This window comes from Octopus sinensis, linkage group LG13 (assembly GCF_006345805.1).
Source record: "Octopus sinensis linkage group LG13, ASM634580v1, whole genome shotgun sequence".
NCBI lineage: Eukaryota > Metazoa > Mollusca > Cephalopoda > Octopoda > Octopodidae > Octopus > Octopus sinensis.
Window position 1 is genome coordinate 68,033,001 of NC_043009.1, and position 20,000 is coordinate 68,053,000.

Here is a 20,000-nt window from a genome sequence, read left to right on the forward strand (position 1 = left end):
GTAGAGTTTGCCACAGACTTTTCATTTATATGTTTACCAGTTGAGATTAGTACCTTGTTGCCAGCCGAATGACACACAAATTGAAGTTTCTTTTCTGCGACTGCACACATGAATTTAAACATAAGGAAGATAATTTATTATAGTCCTTAGTTTATAAGGAAACCACTTCATAACAATTGTCCACATACATGCAGGTGTTTCGGTTTCAACTCATTCAGTCTGCGCTCATACTTGAAGTAGACATACCAGGGGTGGCTGAAAAGTTCCTGGCTTTGAGGATCAGTTAATTATGATTTTATTCAACGTGTTCCCCTCCCAGAGTCACACACTTATTGCAGCGATCCTTCAGTTTTTTTAAGCCCTGTTAAAGAATTCGGTATGTTGGGCAAGAGACTTTTCAGCACCCCGTCGTATATTCCTGATAAAAATGTGGTTTGGGCTCATATCACAATGTTCACTCCAATGTAATTGTGCTTTTCACACACAGACTATCCCTCTTAAAATTACTTTTGTCAACATTTTAAATTGCTTAGATAGGAATATCTTTTATTAAGAACACATTGATTCTTTCAACCTTTCTAAGCTTGTGTTTAGCTGGAAACTTCTAGTAATGCCGAAATATTAACGGAATTATCACTTTCCTTACCAAACAACAGACTTGTTACGCTTTATATTCCGTTTCAAATCTAAGTAAATTTGAACTTGAAATTGACTCACTTGCCTTTCACAAAGGATATTTAATTCTTTATTGCTCACAAGGGGTTAAACATAGAGGAGACAAACAATGACAGACAAAGGGACTGAGTCGATTACATTGACCCTAGTGCGTAACTGGTACTTATTTAATCGACCCCGAAGGGATGAAAGGCAAAGTCGACCTCGGCGGAATTTGACCTCAGAACGTAGCGGCAGACGAAATACCTATTTCTTTACTACCCACAAGGAGCTAAACATAGAGGGGATAAATAAGGGACAGACAAACAGATTAAGTCGATTACATCGACCCCAATGCGTAACTGGTACTTATTTAATCGACGCCGAAAGGATGAAAGGCAAAGTCAACCTTGGCGGAATTTAAGCTGAGAACGTGACGGCTGCGCATTTCGCCCGGCGTGCCAACGGTCCTGCCAGCTCGCCGCCTGCCTTTCACAAAGAATATTATCAACGCTGATAATTTCAGTTCTTTATCGCGGGCGATATTTGAATTAATTAAGCATTTTAGAATTAGATTGTATGCTAATTTATTAGCTCTGTCACAAGTATATGTTCTTCATGCGGAAAGCATCCATTGGACAATTTTCCATGCCGAATATTTCTAGCGTTCATCTAGCATATTTAATATTTCTCGTATGATGTCTAATCATAAACGAGACTTTGATAATTAGTGTTGGACGCAGGAAAACATATCATAGCAACAACTACAAGAAATTTTATCATTTCATGAAATGTCTGCACGGACATAGCTTTAAGTTTATTAACTGATATATTTGAAATTGTCGATTCAAGTTGTCTCTTCAATTATTCACGCATCAAAGAAAAAATAACTGCGAAAATATTTTAATATTTAATATAACTATAATAATAATAGACATTCACACACACACACACACACTGTTTCACACGCAAATATATGTAATGTATGTGTTTGTCTGTATATATATATATATATATATAATATATATATATATATATACATACATACATATATATAGATATATATATATATATATATATTATATATATATATATATACATACATACATATATATAATATATATATATATATAATATATATATATATATATATATATGTATATATATACACATACTTTTAAATGTTTATATATTTATACACACATACATACACACATATATATACATTTAAATGTATTTATATGCATATGCATTTACATAGAAACATATATGTTCAGGTATACTTATATGTATATACTTTCATATATCCATGTATAATAATACAGACACACACACACGCGCATATATATATGCATATATACACATATAAACATATGTGTACATATATGTATGTATACATATATATGTATGTATGTATGTATGTATGTATGTATGTATGTATATACACATGTATACATATAATCATATCTAGATATTTGCTATATATATATATATATATATATATATATATATATATATATATATATATATATATATACCTACGTGTCTATATGTCTTATGTATGCAAATTGATCGAATAATTTGTGTAGGAGAAAATGTTTTGCGTCATTCGTTCCGTCTTCTGGTATCTTCGATCGAAATCCTAACGAGTCCAGCGTTGATTGTCGTTCGTTTATTGTCGGTGAAATATGTCGCCGTCCAATGACAGCGGTGGGAAAGCCTTAAAACAAGGACCGTTCTGTAATTTCCCGGTTCTTAGCAGTTTAAGATTTTGGTGTAATTTGATCATAGAGCATCAAAAGACGGAATAATGACCATAAGATGACTTAATGATGCTGCCAGTCACCACTCTGATTACGGAATGGACATGGATGCGATGGCGGAAGCTTAAAGATATGATGACAAAACTAGCAAAGTGTTCAATGAGAAACGATACGTGGTACAGCAATCATGAAATCGAATTACAATCCGGATAACTTGTGCCGTGGACGTCTTTTTCGTACACACACACATATACATACATACATGCATACATGCATACATACATACATACATACATACATACATACATACATACATACATACACATGCACTCATGCGCGCACGCACGTACGCAAGCACGCTCGCTCGCACACACCTTATATTATGTTTGTTATTATACTCACTTGTAATAAAAACAGTTGTACGTTAATCTGAAGGCTTATTCCAGACTTTTGTAGAGTACAAGAATATCAGAATATCACAGACAGAATATCTGTCTAGCACTGTGTATAATTTCTTACGTAAGCAGACAAAACTTCTGATTTAACGTTGGAAACCTGGTAAGAAATTATGCATCTGAACTTGTTTACGCCACCAATGGGTGTTTGTCGCTCTTAGAAGTGTTAATGTGGCACAAATGTAAGGAATTAACTTCGATCTGGTATTGGTTACGATGTTATAGTCATGGGTCATCGAGTGCTTGCCGTCATGGTGTTCACAAACATTTTTTTAATCGATATCGATTTCTTTCGATACAAGGTTAGATATTTGCGTGGAAAAAGAAAATATGTTTGATTGTTCATCCAAAATGGCTTCAATTCAATGATTTGACATCAATCGGAAATCATAATCAATAAGAATTCACAACTTGCGCGTCAGATGTTAGTGCTGAATGGAAATGAGTTTTTGTGGCTTTAATGCCCTTCAGAAGAGTATGTTATTAATAACTTAAAGTGACAGTAATTGAGGTAAAAAATCTGGAGCACAAATTCAGACTGTCAGAAATGTAAGACGTGTACTTCGGTATTCGGTTGATCTTTAATGCCACGAAGGGAATTCCTAAATCGTTAGATGTTTACTTTCCTCAGCTGAAAACTGATAAACATTTCTGCTCTTTTACTGATTACAATCTCGGTATTGAACGAGAAGGCTCGCCCTCAATCGAATTCTTTATAAGGTTATTAGGTAAGAGTTATGTCGTAACTAGTATAAGTGATGGGAAATCCTGTAAACAAAGATCTAGAAAATGCGTTACAAAATCAGTTTAGGCGGCCGCCGGAATGTAGGTCTTTCAGATGAGCATGTCAGAATATTTCAATTAAAAATCGTTAAATCTACTCATCAAAAGAATGGGCGAATTAGAAAGTGTAGCACTTATTATACCTTTACAAAGAAGATTAGCGTCGTGCGTAGAATGGAAAGATTTTCAATTGGGAAACGTGTCTATGCAGGAGATTCCACTCGTTTGTTGCGAAACTTTTTCTTTGCGGTGTGTTCTATGTTGTAATCGATATTAATCAACGTACGTAAGTTCTACAGATCAAAAGGAAGCCTTTTAACTGAAAGCATTAACGTATCTCCCAATAGAGGTTCACAGGTCGATAGAATGAAATGTCTGGATTTGATTACCAATTTCACAGTCAAATGATTCCAAGTGATAGGAAAAAAGGAGACAGCTGACAACTGGTTCCGTTCTGCTGCTCTTAAGACATGCATTAAAATCGTCAGCACTATCATGGTAGCTAGTGGCAATTTCTCTGGGGAAATATGGAAGCTCTCGGCTGAAGTGTAAGATTTGGTTTCGATTTTCGATTAAACGAACTTCACTTCAGTGGCACCTAATATTATTAACGATCGAAAGCCAGAGAGAGAGAGAGAGAGAGAGAGAGAGAGAGAGGGGGGGATGCTGGAGATACCTTTTCGATTTAATCACAGCTCTCTTCGATCAGGCCTAACCTAACACGAAGCAACATGAGATATGAGGAAACGTTCTACGTTTCTTTTTAACGTTTTTAAAAGTAGAGGAGCTAACCAAATGAAGACAAAATTTCTGAAGAAACAATATGGCTGCTGTTACATCAAATCTTCGGACACCCATATAACACTGCAAAAGCACCAATACAGACCGATAACCACTATTTATGATTTATCGCCCTGTCGAACATTATCAATAATTCATTAATATTAGACCATACCAAGTGTAGACTTGTTAAAAAAAATAGGAAAAGTGCAATAAATAGTATAATAAATAGGTAAGTCATTATTCATAATGAAATATTGGGTTACATCTTGGAATATAGCGTATTCGTTTTGTGTGTCTGGAGAAAATAATTTTGTCTCGCTAAGCAATCCCCATTAGCAGCATACACTGAAATGTTGAATTAAGTGGAGAAAGCTAAGGAACCCATGGACAGTTCTATAGAATTAATACTGCTTGTAGCGGTGTGAGGAGACAGTTCATTCTGGGGGTAAATATTTATAGATACATGGAATATGTTATATGAGAATGAGATGTCTCAGTCAACAAGACAGAGCATCATCAGTGACAAGATACGAAACACTGGACTGTTTGGAAACTAGCCTTACACCATATTCTTATGCTTTGTTCACCAAGAACTTACTAGCTTATGTAAATTAAAATAATGGCGAGATATCATTTTATATATTTGTGTGGGTGTGTCTGTATGTATATTTGTGTACACATATATGTATATGTATATATATTGTATGTATATATATATATCTTCTCTCTCTCTCTCTATATATATATATATATATATATATAATTATAATTAGGCAGATGCGTATATATATTGCCTTGTGTTTCCAAGCATATCTTCGGGCTAAATGTACTATTTTCCTATATAATTATTTCTGAGAATCGTTTAGATTCCATTTATACTCATATGACCAATTAAGTTACAAAATTTATATTAGGAAGCTCAATCTACCGTTTATACCAAACCCTCACACAAAACAAAACATGAAAATAGTTAAAGGGTCCATTTAATTATTTCAGCAAGACAAGAGAAAGACACGTTTAACAAAAGCCACAAGAAAACCTTTCCTAGGCAAGAATCCATCGATGGCCCACGCCTTCTGCAATTATTTAGCATGCTACGATTTGTTTTCTGTTTTTCTTTCTTTCTTTCCTAGCAGACACCCAGTAATGCTGAACGTAGCCAATTTTTGTTTCGTTGGAATGTTTCGTAACTAACAATTTTGATTTTACGTTTCCTTTAATTTAATTTTCTTTAGCCACACCTGTTTGAAATGTAGACTTCATCAGATGCTGCACTTTCCGATATAATGTTGTCTTAATTTACCTTGGACGTTAGGATGGTGGAGGAAGGTAAAAGGAACATCCAATTAAGTCAACGCCTAATGGATAATCATGTTTTCAAGAGATTCCTCATCTCTTCATGTGTGAGTCTTGCAAAGTTATACGACCTTTGGAAACGTCTAGAAAATAGAATAAATAAAAGCTATACGCAAGGATGTAATACTTCAGTGGGTGAAACACTAAAATAACAGCTCATCAGATATGCTGGTGGTGGTGGTGGTGGTGATCTGCGGGGATCTGCGGGGATCTGCGGAGATAAATAATGAGTTCAAGTTTTCATTCCATCTTTAATAGCTACTTTCTTTCTCTCTCCTCCACAAATACACAAACACACACATACACACTCACACACAAACTGACACACATGCATACACATACACACACATATACACGCCCACACACAAACACACACACATACACACTGTTAACTGCGGCTATCCATGCAGTTAATAAATAAAATCTCTCTCCAGATGTTTTCATGCTAAACCAACTGACTGGGGAATTACCCCCAATATGATCTAATTTAGTGATTGTGTAGGAAAGTATGGAGGATACCGTGTGAGTGTTTCAAATATAATAGTAAGGTATTTCACTGATCTTAAATCTTCACAGTAAAGATGGATGCGTTCAGGAGAAAGACAAAAAGTGGATCAATATTCGTTCATTATGATCGTCTCGTCTTCTCAGACGATAGTCGACTCGCATTCAGCCTGATTATTCGGATTTACGTTCATCCTTACATGCGCGCGCATGTGACTTTTCACGCCAAACATTCATCGCCATTAGACCTTATATGATGCAAACTAGATTTTGAAAAATGAAATAAAAGTGAGACATTCTTGTGTCATTGGAATTAAGTGAAAAAACAGTTCGATATTTAAGAGATGAAGAAATATGTACATTATTTACATTATTTAAATTATTTACATTTGACGGATATTTGTCCTCATATATTTTGTTGTTACTCCGGGGGAAATCTCTTTACATATTCATTTGCTCTTTTACTTGTTTCAGTCATTTGACTGCGGCCATACTGGAACACAGGCTTTAGTCGAACAAATGGACACCAGGATTTATCCTTTGTGAGCATAATACTTATTCTATCGGTCTCTTTTGCCGAACCGCTATATTAAGTGAACATAAACACAGTAAAATCGGTTGTCAAGCGATGGTGGGGAGACAGACATTTACATATACATATATATGTGTGTATATATATATATATATAATATATTATATATATGTGTGTGTGTGTGTGTGTGTGTGTGTGTATATATATATATATATATACAACGAGTTTCAGCTTCCGTCTACCAAATCCACTTACAAGGCTTTTGGTCGACCCGAGGCTAGAGTAGAGGACACTTGCCCAAGGTGCCACACAGTAGGACTGAACCCGGAACTATGTGGTTGGTAAGCAATCTACTTACTACACAACCACGCCTGTAGAATGAAAATATGACTAGACAAACAACCGGTATCGGTTTAGGTCATGACACTTATTTATTGCAACCTAGTTGTTGAGCTTTTAGAGCAGATCGTAAGAAATGAGAAAGTGCGTTCTTTACCTTCGTTCGCAGGCAAATGTAGGATATGCGTGTCTCTTCATGAAACCGCTTGCGACTGTCTGCACATTTTCAAACTTCCTTATTTCTTCTGAACTCCAGTTGTAACACATCAGCAATTAGGTTTAAATATATAAACGCCATGTTCTAAACTGATACCAGTTGTTAGGTGGTAAGTTAGCTTCAACACTTATTCGACGTACCTATTACATTACATCATTAGACGCAATTTCACCTGAAATCTACATGCACACACACACACATGCATAATACATACATACATGCACACATATATACGCACACACATATATAATATGGTATTATATATATATATATATAGTATATATATATATATATAGATGAATATATGCATATATATATACATATATATATATAGTATACATATATATATATCACACATATAATATATAAGATAGACATATATATATATATGTATATATATATATGTTTACATATATATCTATAATGTATATATGTGTACTATATACATATATATATATGTATATGTATATAACCTATATATATATATATATACATATACAAACACATAATATATATATAATGTATAGATATATATATATACACACACACAACACATATGTGTATGTGTGTATATGTAGGTGGGTGTGTAGTTTGAAAGTGATTTATTTGCTGAGCAAATACTTTTTAAGTGATATGGTGCCAGCCATCTCTTTAAAAAATTATTATAAAGGTAAGAAATTCGAAGCCGAATTGATACGTGAGTGCAACTCGGTCTTAATTCTTCCCAGTAACAATTTTCTGCGAATTCTGCTTGTAACTTCGGAAATCACCAAACAATTATTATCCCTCAAATTATGGTCTTGTTATTTAGTCAAAAAGCATTGTTGATTTGTCTTCTCTTCGAGACCTTAATGCAATTTTTTAGCTGGAAATAGGCAACTCTTAATTTATATCTGCTTAACAGAAGCAAAATGCGTCTGATTTGGGAAAGGAATATATATCAACACCTGAACTTGACTCGATCCAGAATAATTGGTTTCAAATTTTGGTACAAGCATATCAATTTCAGGGAAAGGGTAAACTGATCCCAGTATTCAACTAATCCTTATTTTATCGAACCCAAAAGGATGTAAGGTAAAGTCGACCTCAGCGGAATTTGAACCCTGACCACAAAGACGGGCGAAAGACCTGCCAAGAATGTTACCGGTGCAGTAACGTTTCTGTCAGCTTTCCGCTCTTAATCCAGAAATATTCACTCTAACGCTAACCTGAGTTTGAACCCAGGACGTCAAGAGATGAAACTACATTAACGAAGGATTCTTTTGTCAGGTGGTCTATCTTTTCTGCTAATTTACCATAAGCTCCAAGAAATGTCACTGGTACTTATAATAGATAAAGAAGCTAACGACTCTACGGTTAGGCATTAAAAACTGTGATGTAGAAAGGGGAAAATATACTTTGTTGGTTGTTCATATCTCCTCTGTAAGTTTATTGAACGCATTTTCCATCTGACCAGGGTCAAAGTTTTTTTCTTATCCCCATGTATCATGTTTATACAAATCCAACAAGGGAGCTCTTAGGCAGTTACTAGTCTTGCTAGAAGGAGCAGACAACTCTATCTAAAATTACGTCCAGCCATTTTAACGATAGAACGCATTACATTATACAGACCTTCATTATACAGACCTAGAAGGAAAAGATGATCCCATATGGAACACCTATTATAGATCTTCAGGAAGAAGCTTGACCCAGGGCTAAACAATAGCAGTACCAGAAATTATTTTATTTGGTGATGCTGTTGGTTAGCACGAGCTGAAATCAAACTCTGGTTAAAATCAGTCAAGTTGTGACCACTTTCACCTTTTTAAGGATAATACAGGTAGGATAACATGATTTCACGTGTTTAGTAGAGCGGCGTAAATGTTTCTAGTTGGTTCGGCGTTGCCCTTGCTGTTTTATTTCCGAGGTTTGTGATCAGCAGAGAAGTGACCACACAATCTTCTATGAAATATCACATCTTTTAGTTCAGAAGTCCAAGATCGATAAATATTGCTTAACTTGTGTATCAAGCTGTACTCAATAGCTGATGATAAATAGTTCAATCAGTTTCTATCCCTCCCCTCTTCCCCTTTCTTTTCCTTTCGACAGTTTTAATGCCAAACGAATCTTAGAAATAAATCAAAAACATACGGAAAAACAAAAGAGAGAAGCAAAAAGGAAATACACAATAATATGAATAATTAAATAAATAAGACCCGAAACAATAAATAACTTTACGAACTTCGCGCCAGTTTACTTATGCAGAGAGGCCGGAAGGCAAAAATCTTCAGCATCGAGATGAGACCTTGAATATGAAATCACTGAGCTTTGCCAAAATATTGTTAATCTTGGTACGAGAGAAGAGGGAGTCTCGTGACCTCTATTCATTCTGCAGGGTATTCAAATTTATTACAAGTAAAATTAATATAGTTTCTTCTTCATCGATATCGACGTTACAAGATAAACGTATGAAAAAAAAAGTAACAAGTCAAATATTTGCTCAGGGGAAGTTTTGGCCATAAGAAGCGGCTATTTCTTCTTCCAAATCTCTTTTCTCATTGAATTTTGCTAAATCGATGGCGGTGCAATATCTTATTAACGGTTTCATATAAATTGCGTTTCTTGGTATTGGACTTTCTTTTGTGCGAGATTTGGCATGGCTCAGTAGTTGCGTGGGTCTCGTTAAACAAGCAAAATTTTCCCCTCTCTCTCTCACACGCATACACACATGCGCATACACACATATCGTTCTCGTTTTCTGTGTATGTACGAGGGAGCGTGGCATGGTCATTAGTTTGTTGCACTAACGATCGCTACATCATGGTTTCGATACCTGGGAACGGAGGTATGTTGTGTTTTTGAGCAAAACAGTCCATCTCACGTTGCCCCGCGTTCACTTCGATATCCAGCGTGTGGTACGTCGTGCACCAGTAAAGGCAGAGCATCTTCTTACGATACAACAAAGAGCGTGTAAAGTTTAGCCATCACTACGCATTCAACAGACGTAAACACCTTGAATTTAAATATACACATATACATATACCTTAATGGACAATAAAAATGAAAAGAAAAAGGAAATCTGTCCAATTAAATTCGATCTCGTTTTGTTCTTAATTTGATCGAATATAATAATATGTGTCATATATATATATATAATATATATATATATATATATATATATGTGTGTGTGTGGGGTGTGTGTTGTGTTTGTGTGTGTGTGTGTGTGTGTGTGTGCGTGCGTGGTGCGTGTGTGTGTGTATACAAGCATATAATATATAAATTTCATATATATACATGCATATACATACATTATATCCATATATACAAACATATATATATATATCTGTATACACATATATATGTATATATCTATCTATATCTATGTGACGTAGATATATATATATATATATATATAATTATATATATATATATATATATATATATATATATATATATATATCGTAAACAATGGTGATATATGAAGTCAATGAGAACAGGTTTTCCGTGTTTATTTCACAAAAAATATTGGCTTTTCATTAGAGATCGAACTCGGGTCCCATCCTTGCTTGCAAGTTATAGTCAGACATACATTCTTACACGTATGCACACATACACCTGTATCTATATTTATACATGCACAAGTACATACATACACATCTACATACATACATAAATACATACATACATATATATATGTGTGTGTGTGTATAAACACATACATGCACGTATACGTACTTACTGGTATGTATGAATATGTGCATATATGTATTTATTTGTGTATATGTATGTATACATATACTATATATATTTAAATATATATAATATATATACATGCATGCATAAATACATAAATATATATATACATATATATACATACATACATATATATAGATATATATACGTACATACATGCATACATATATATATATATATATATATATATGTATGTATGTATGTATGTATGTATTTATGTATATCGATTTACTAATGGATTCTGAAAGTATTTAATGTGAAGTAAAACATGTTTTGTAAGTCCAATCAATGAAAGACAGAAAGAAATAGATGTCGATTTTATAAATCTTCGTGGAATCAAGCAAGCTGTTGGCACTAGAGTAAATCCTTATCACTTTAAATCAGTTTTTAGGTGGCCACCATCGTTGCAAAGGAGATAAGCACTGGGACGAGCTGTGCGAGTCGATCGACCGATCCTGCGAACCGGTTTTTGAAATGCTGCTTTGATATGAGATTGCTTCACCAACTATCAGCGTTATGAACGTCTTTCTGGGAGGTATGAACGTCGTGTACTCTAAGGTGAACTTGTACGTGGTCGCATGTGCTAGAAAGGGAGCATCTAAATGGTTACTCGATCTGCCTTCGAAAGAGAGGACTCTTATGAATAATGTGCTTATAATCCAATGTACCTGGAGAAAGATGTTGATGGTTTTTCTAGCAGCGATGATTATTGTCATAGGGCTGGTCAGTCAGGGTTGATATAGCGCTAAACAGCAATAGTGATATCTTGTAAGATTTGTGCATTTGAGGTTTTAGTTAGGTCTCCATCGCGAACAGAGAAAAGCAAAATCCCTCAAGCACTACTCGCACCATGTAAACACCACTACAACACCTTCCCTCTCGACATTAGTGACACACAGCTATAACCCAAATTCCGGACTTCATTATCACCAAGGATCTCTCCTAGCGAAGGCATATCCTAAGCATAGATAGGGTCGTATTCCAGAAGACATTTCAGTCCCATAACAGCTGCTGGCGCTCTACAAGCGAGAACCACAACAGAGGAATACTTCTACATCTAAAGCTATCCAGAGATAGGCCATTCGGCTTATTAGCACTCATTAACTAACAGATGCATTCCAGCACAGACACAAGTTGTGTGTATTTGTTTTCTCTAACGATGCCATCTTATCCTCTGCTCCTCAATGCTTGATTGTTTGTACCTCTGTAACTCAGGTGGCTCATTTGTGCCTTGACAATTTGCACACACCCCCTTTCCGTTGGACTAACTTCTAAGACAAATCCTTCATCTCCGTAACATAGTCACTCTGGAATCTGCTTCCTCCTATACTGGAAATATCGACCTACAACAATTTAAACAGAATGTTAAGGGCATTAATCTCACCAGCCTCCAAGACCGCAAAAGTCACAGCATTTGCTCCATCCTTCAGACTTCCACAATCCATAAGTAATACATCTCCTCCCACAATGTATATACATACACACACACACACACACACACACACACACACACACATATATATAATCTGTAGAAGGTAGAAAAGTAACACACGAGTTGATATGTATAAAGAAAATAAGACGAGGTGGAAAATGCTAAAATAATTTTATCACATTTGGTGATTTTAGTAACGGTTTCTGTCTTTTACACTCTTTCAGCTAACAGTAAAATAAGAAAAAAACAATTAGATTGGAGAAAGAATTCTACTGTTATTGTTTAGCTCCAGGTTAGTCCATGTCAAGTAGGTCTGTGATTAACCTTTCCAGCCATGACCATTTCATCTTATTTCCAAACAATATCTCCTGGCCTACTGAACATGCCTCATTTTAATTTCTTTGTGTGGTAAGGTATGGGTCGTGGAATATTTTACTGTTGTTTTAGCAACACAAGCGACCCCCGACCACGCAGAAAATCCTTCATTTCCTCAATTATTGAAAACTGTATGGCTTGAAAATGTAATTTGAGAGATTCCAGCTAATTCTAAAAGACGTAACGTCCCTATAGGTTTCTATGAATGCTTGCATTGTATATACTGACAGCTGCCTTTATTATGAGTGATGAATTAATGTAACGATTTTTCTCCATGGACATAACTGTTTGGTCACTGATGGTTATTACTGGATACCATAGTTCGTTCGTTAGAAGAAAGACAGACCTACGCAATGCTTGACCTACTTAACGTATCAGCCTCATCTCGTCTCAAATATCGTTTTAAGATCTTTTAAAATCAAACACAAAAGTTTTGACTTTGATAACAATATGCCTGTAATAAAGATGATAATCATCTACAGAGAATAAACTTTTCTAGACTGGTGGATTTTCAGGAAAGAAACGTGATTTGAAGATAAAAATCTGTAATAAAATGAAAGACGATCAGCTGATGTTGATATGAAAAACCATAAAATAAGTAATCTTTCTCGGCTCTCTTTGAAAAGCGCAAAAGACAAATTTATGGAGTCATGATTAGAAGTTTAAAATATCCATATTTGTAGAAGTCGTCGTTTTTATATCTCAAGGTTTGTCAACTCAGAAATTAAAAGAAAAATTTGCAACTAATGAGATTTGATCTCAGCAGGGGAAGAGAATTTAGTTAATTAAATACTGTAATTAATCACGTTGACTGTCAAAAGTGTCCAATCTAATTAATTTATTGACTTCAAATGCAAATGGTGGAATTACGTAGCCTTTGAAATCCAGACCGTAACCGAATCGGTGCATCACACACGTAACTAGAGGCTGTAGTAGTAATATACAAGACCACTGAGTCGGATGTTGAGCCTTGGTTTATGACGTGATTCAGCAAATTACGGGATTGTTGTGAACGTCGGATCCACCAGAAATGATATCTGGTCATGTGTAGTTCACAGAGAGATGTACATTATACAGCAAGCACAGTCTGGCCACATAGTCTGCATAATCTGACCATAGAACTGTTCTGGAATTATATCCCATCGTAGGCGAAAAGAAAACTGGTTATTTTGATCAGAATTCTCAGCTGTTACACGTGTGTAAATAAAAGCGATTTGTGCACTTAATACCACGAAGAGATGAAAATGCAGGAGAGGAGAAAAATCGGTGAATAACGGTAGATACAGTACCACCAACAGCAAGGAGGTCTGAAGGGTTTAATTTTCAAAACATCCCCGACCACAGTTCGGAGGATCCTCAAGTGATTCTCCTTATCACTGGTGCAAAGATCACACAACCAGGTAGCCGATTGAAAACATCTCGAACCAGAAAACCCGAGAATCCATCTTCCAGGAGCGCTACTCTCTCACCTGGTTGCACTTCCCATAATGGGGGTGGGTTGTTGAAAAGAAGAAAAATCTTCCGCAGGATTGGAACAGAAAATTATTATGTACTGTAAAATGAAAATAAAATCAAAAGAAAAACAATTCGCCAAAGAAAGATTATTTTTCAAAGTTCAAGGGACTTGAGGTGGACTTTTTGCGCAGGGCTACAATTTCAAGATCCTGCGAAGAAGCAACGTAATCTTGAGATCAACAGTGAGAATACTGAAGAGAAATAAAGAGGATGATGTGCTCTTTGAGGATGAGAGGGAATTTGTGCCAGAATTTAATAGGCATTGAAGGGATAGCATATTGTTGAATATCAAACTAATGATATAGGCATTAGCAGAAGATCTTGGGTGCTTTTCTTGCGCTCAATGGAGAAAATGTGCGTTTGACACAATGCCCTGTGTCTGTCTCACCTCAATTCAGGGCTGCTCCGACGTTGCTTATCATATGTCCTGGGCCAGTAAAATACATACTGGGTAAATTACATCCCCATAAAATGTGTTACCGTGTCTTTATGTTAGAAATGAATACCATTAAGTATGATGTGTGAAACAGTTGAAGTGGTACTTTTCCTCAAAGAATTTCTCACGACAGCAAAAGGCGGCTCGGCGTTTTCTTTTCCCTGGATTTATTTAATAAACACTAATCAAATTTATTATTGTGTCCCAATGTTAGAAATCGTTGTATTTACTATTTTAACCAACTACTAAACCTGTTTTATCCGACACCTTGTGATTATTATTCGAAATAACATGTCTGTGCACAATTTAATCGCTTTTAAGCACGTAGTTAATCAGACTGTGTTTTGATATTACCAAACACTAACACCAAAAAGAACATAGTTTTCATCTGGCACTAACCCCTTACATGAAAGCATGGAAACTCGTGATAAATGTTACCTCACTTCTGCTACTATTGATTTTTCAGGGGTCACGTACCGCCACCTATGGTACGAATCGATGCAGGCACTCGATCCCGCTATGGTGTTCGGGGCAGGCATGGTAGTAACGCTAATCGCCAGATGAGAACACGCTCCCTAAGGAAAGAAGAACTACTTAAAAGGCAAGGTTTAACGAAAGAAAATGTGTGCAACCGCGAAAGAAAGTAGTTTTCTTTGTGACATGAAGGGATTTCAAACACACACACACACACACACACACACCACACACACACGCACACACACACAACACACACACACACATACACACACATACACACACACTATTAATTAATATATTCATTAATAGCAGGAAAGAGTGAAGAGAGTCTTAATGTATAGAACTGAAATGTAGCCAGCCTATAAAACAAAATGAATATTTGTCAGTTCGAATCTTGTTTCTGAGATAGCGTTTTGTCATTGGCAAAAAATTAAAAGTACAGGATCTTCATTGACCCATACACACACACACATACTTACAACAGACACACACATATATATATATATATATATATCTTCAACAGAGTATAAATTGATGTGTGCTTCGTTTGGTGTTAGTTATGAGCTAAATTTCTGCGCTGGTCAAAACCTCGTTAATGGAACAGCATACAATTAGTGCATTTTAACTAGTGACAAGTCCCGAGAGTTACTTGACATTATATACTCACCCATGAGACTTTACTCACGTGACAATATTTTACTCTTTTTGTTTGTTTTGTTTTACCGAAACTAAATATTTTATGATATTTTTCTCATTTCCAATGTCTTTGTTTTACAATACTTTCATTGAAAACTGAAGTTTGACACTCTAAAATTTGAATCTATTCCAATACTTTTGTGAGGGGAGGGATTGATACTAGGAATATATCAAGATTGCCAATTAGCTCTTTGTTTGTCTTCAGACTTTCGGTTGGACCTTCTTTCAAAGGTTTTGAATAATATAAATATTTCCTTTCATAAGTCACGAGTTACTGTGGTGTTTGCAAAAAAATTAGAAATTTGTGTCATATATGATGCATGATCGTTAGGGAAATATGTCCTGTGTATCCATGTGCCATACCCAGGACAAGGAAAGGGTAAGACTGTGCAGTTCTCCTTTACGAGAAATGCTAAAACTTACGCTAAACAACTCTCTCTCCCTTCTCGTGATCAATTAATCTTTGCTCATTCTGCTAAAGGAAGTAAACGAATCTCTCGACCAATTGTAAGTCCATACTTTTAATAGAAAAGGGTTATATAGCTTGGTGGTGGTCTGAATTCCCCTAATCTGGAAAATAGAATATTGGTCTCAGTCATGGCCGATCTGCTAATAAGCAACAGTCAAAAGAGAAAGCAACAACCTTACAACAAATTTGACCAGTCAAAGGCCCAAGAAATTAAGTACAACAACCAAAAACTCTTGTAATTATCTAGATTTTACTCTAAAGCAAAATAAATGGATAGCGTAGCATCAGTAAGCATTTTATCTATCTATCTATCTATCTATCTATCTATCTATCTATCTATCTATCTATCTATCTATCTATCTATCTATCTATCTATCTATCTATCTATCTGTCTGTCTATCTATCTATCTATCTTTCTATCTATCTATCTATCTATCTATCTATCTATCTATCTATCTATCTATCTATCTATCTATCTATCTATCTATCTCTATCTATCTGTCTGTCTGTCTATCTATCTATCTATCTATCTATCTATCTATCTATCTATCTATCTATCTGTCATCTCTCTCTCTCTCTCTCTCTCTCTCTCTCTATCTATCTATCTATCTATCTATCTATCTATCTGTTGTGATGAGAGTTACAACGACCTCTCGCGGAAGATAGTCTGATCTGAATGAAGTACAAATAGTAAGCATCCGAATGAGTTCAAAGAGTTCAGAGCTGGAAGTCGAGTGAAGTTCGTGTTAGCTCGCAGTGCAGTCAGAAGGTGTCGGTTGGTTTAGTTCACAAGGAATAATGAATGTTGGTTCGTAAATAGATTTGTTGGTTCCTTACATTTATTTTTATTATTGTTTGGTTATCTAACTTATTGTACGTAAGAAACTACGTTACAACACTATCTATCTACACACACACACACACACACACACACACACACACATGTAACAAATGGATTTTCTGCGTTGCCATTTTTATTCTTTTCCTCTTCGCCCACCCACCACAATTAAATAAAAGCTCCGGAAATGTCTTATAGTTTTCAGGGTCTCATAAGACTTGCATGTACAAGCAGACCCGTCGAATTACAGGTAACTGCATATCACCTCCTTTTTACCGTTAGTCTTGTATTTCGGTGTCCCTGACATTCTGTGCCAGTCGCTCAATTTCTCTGCTAGCTTAGCTTCTGAAAACTGTATTTCACACATCTTTGCATCTTCTACTTAGAATAGGAACCATCATGCATCGCGATAATTTTAGCAAATTACTTATGAAAATCGAACACCGCCCTCTACTTGGAATAAAAGCACACAGTCCCCCTGCGTTCTGTTAAGGACTAAAAATCCTGTTTGTTGTTACATCACTCTTTCGCAGCATGGGATCATCGAACGACTGTATGAAGACACATCTTAGCTCAAACAAAGCAAACTTCCCTGGTAAACTCGTTGCGGCTTGATCAAGCTCATTTGGTGTATTTATGAATTCGAGTAAGACGGATAAGTTTTTACATCCACCTTTCTTTACAAATACTTCTGCTTAATCTCAAAATGGATCTGAGATACCACTTAAAACCCCTCAGAAATACAAATAGGCGAACGTAGCTAGGAAAGATTCCTAGGGTCCAGATCTGAAACTTCTGCAACTAGCAAGGCATTTCCCCAGTATCCTGGTCCACAACATCGTCTTTTCTTGGAGTTTCAGACCTTTCCTGAACAAGGTAGTCACACCATTCGGTCTGATTTGATCATTCGAGGTATGGACATTGTTGAAGGCGCGCGAGAATACGGTTCTTAAACTCTGGGTGTTAGAGATAAGACCATTCAGCCAGGGATCAATCTTCTAGAAAGCCCCAGGTCATGTGCATTTACGCATCCCCCTTGCAATGTGGGTCTAGTTCAGGGTTCCCCAAACTTTTCAGACAATCGATTCATGGAATCCTTGATCCCCCCACCCAGGCATGTACAAGAAAATAAATAAATAATGATAATAATTAGGTAGATGTACATTTATCGACCCCTTGAAGAGTGCCATTGACCACTTTGAAGACCGTTGCCCTCGCTGAAAAGGGTAAGACCACATACCATACAGTTTGTGTAGGGGTGAAGTTCGTGTTTTAAGCTTCCGAAAAGGATTCTTCCAGCATTTTGGGCAGAAGAAGCCTTGATTTTAAAAGGTATCACGTCCACTGGGAATTTTTCCGACATGCTTCTATAATCTACCGCAGTCCTTATAAAAAAAGAGTTTTCTGACTCCATTTCGTCGCCAGATAAGGCGTTTGTGGAGAGTAAAGATAATGTCACATTGATGGGAATTTCGTTTCTTCTTTTTCTGAACTCCCCAGAGACGTTTATAGGAAACGCGGGGAAAATTGTGTTTGTTTAGAGTTTGTTTTGTTGTTGGTTTCATTCTTCCTTTAATTGTTGTTCAACCTCCTGTTGCCTAGGTGAACGTTTATTGGCGTTAGTAAGAAAAGGTCGTGCTCCCGAAATCCAAAGACCGTTAACATTCTAATTTGTATTTCTTCAATAAAGAAATGGTCAGGAAATTAGCTCCTAAAGCTTCTCTAGCCAGTTCTTCGGCATTATTTGTTACTGTATAAAGTGGCGAGCTGGCAGAAACGTTAGCACACCGGGCGAAATGCTTAGTGGCATTTCGTCTGCCGCTACGTACTGAGTTCAAATTGCCTTTCATCCTTTCGGGATCGATAAATTAAGTACCAGTTGCATACTGTGGCCGATCTAACCGACTGGTCCCCTCTCCCAAAATTTCGGGCCTTGTGCCTAGAGTAGAAAAGATTACTTGTTACTGTAGACATACCGATATTCTATTATCTCCTCATCTCTGCTAAAATCTGATGTTCCAAATTTGGCGACACGTTATGAATCATTACTTACAGAAATTTGATGGAGTTTGTGCTGTTACGATTCTCTTCCCTTTTGCCTCACCTGGGAACAAAGCATCCCACGAACCGTAATGCTTTCCATTCCAATGGTACCAAACGGTGCCAATATAGTTCCCAGTCACTTTTCTGTCTGAGCAAGAAAAACGCTTTTTACAACGTCCTCCTTTTTCTCCTTACGCATCTCAATGTGATTGTGTCTCTTAATGAACGATTGAATTCGCATTTATGCCAAAAGTGTCCTTTCAGGATTCTTTATATAAGGATCCAGTCTTCCTAGACGTCCTTTTCGAACTGGAGCGAGCGCTCATTCCAGACGCTGATGTTATTGAAAGGATATCTTTCATGGTGATCATTCTTGTTCTGGATATTGTATTTGGCTGCTTCTACTGTTCTTCATTCATGATGTTTCTGTCGCTGTTATGGATGTTGTTGTTGCTTTTGATGATGATGATGATGATGAGATGATGTCTTCTGTTTCATTCAACCTTCTGTTGACATTCTCTATAGTTTTGCCGTCGTTTCTCTTGTCACTCTGCATATTTTTTCTCCTTTTTATTTTTTGGTCTTTCCCACGTTTCGTTGT

General features: G+C 36.1%; 1 protein-coding gene across 1 annotated transcript in view; it reads left to right on the plus strand.

The window, feature by feature from the left end:
- The window catches only part of LOC115218578 (glycine receptor subunit alphaZ1), a 208,054-nt gene that overhangs the window by 60,838 nt on the left and 127,216 nt on the right, over nucleotides 1–20,000 (plus strand). Inside the window, exon 3 of the mRNA XM_036508505.1 lies at nucleotides 15,343–15,477. Coding sequence (XP_036364398.1) covers nucleotides 15,343–15,477 — 135 coding nt within the window. The remainder of the gene's footprint in view (nucleotides 1–15,342; nucleotides 15,478–20,000) is intronic.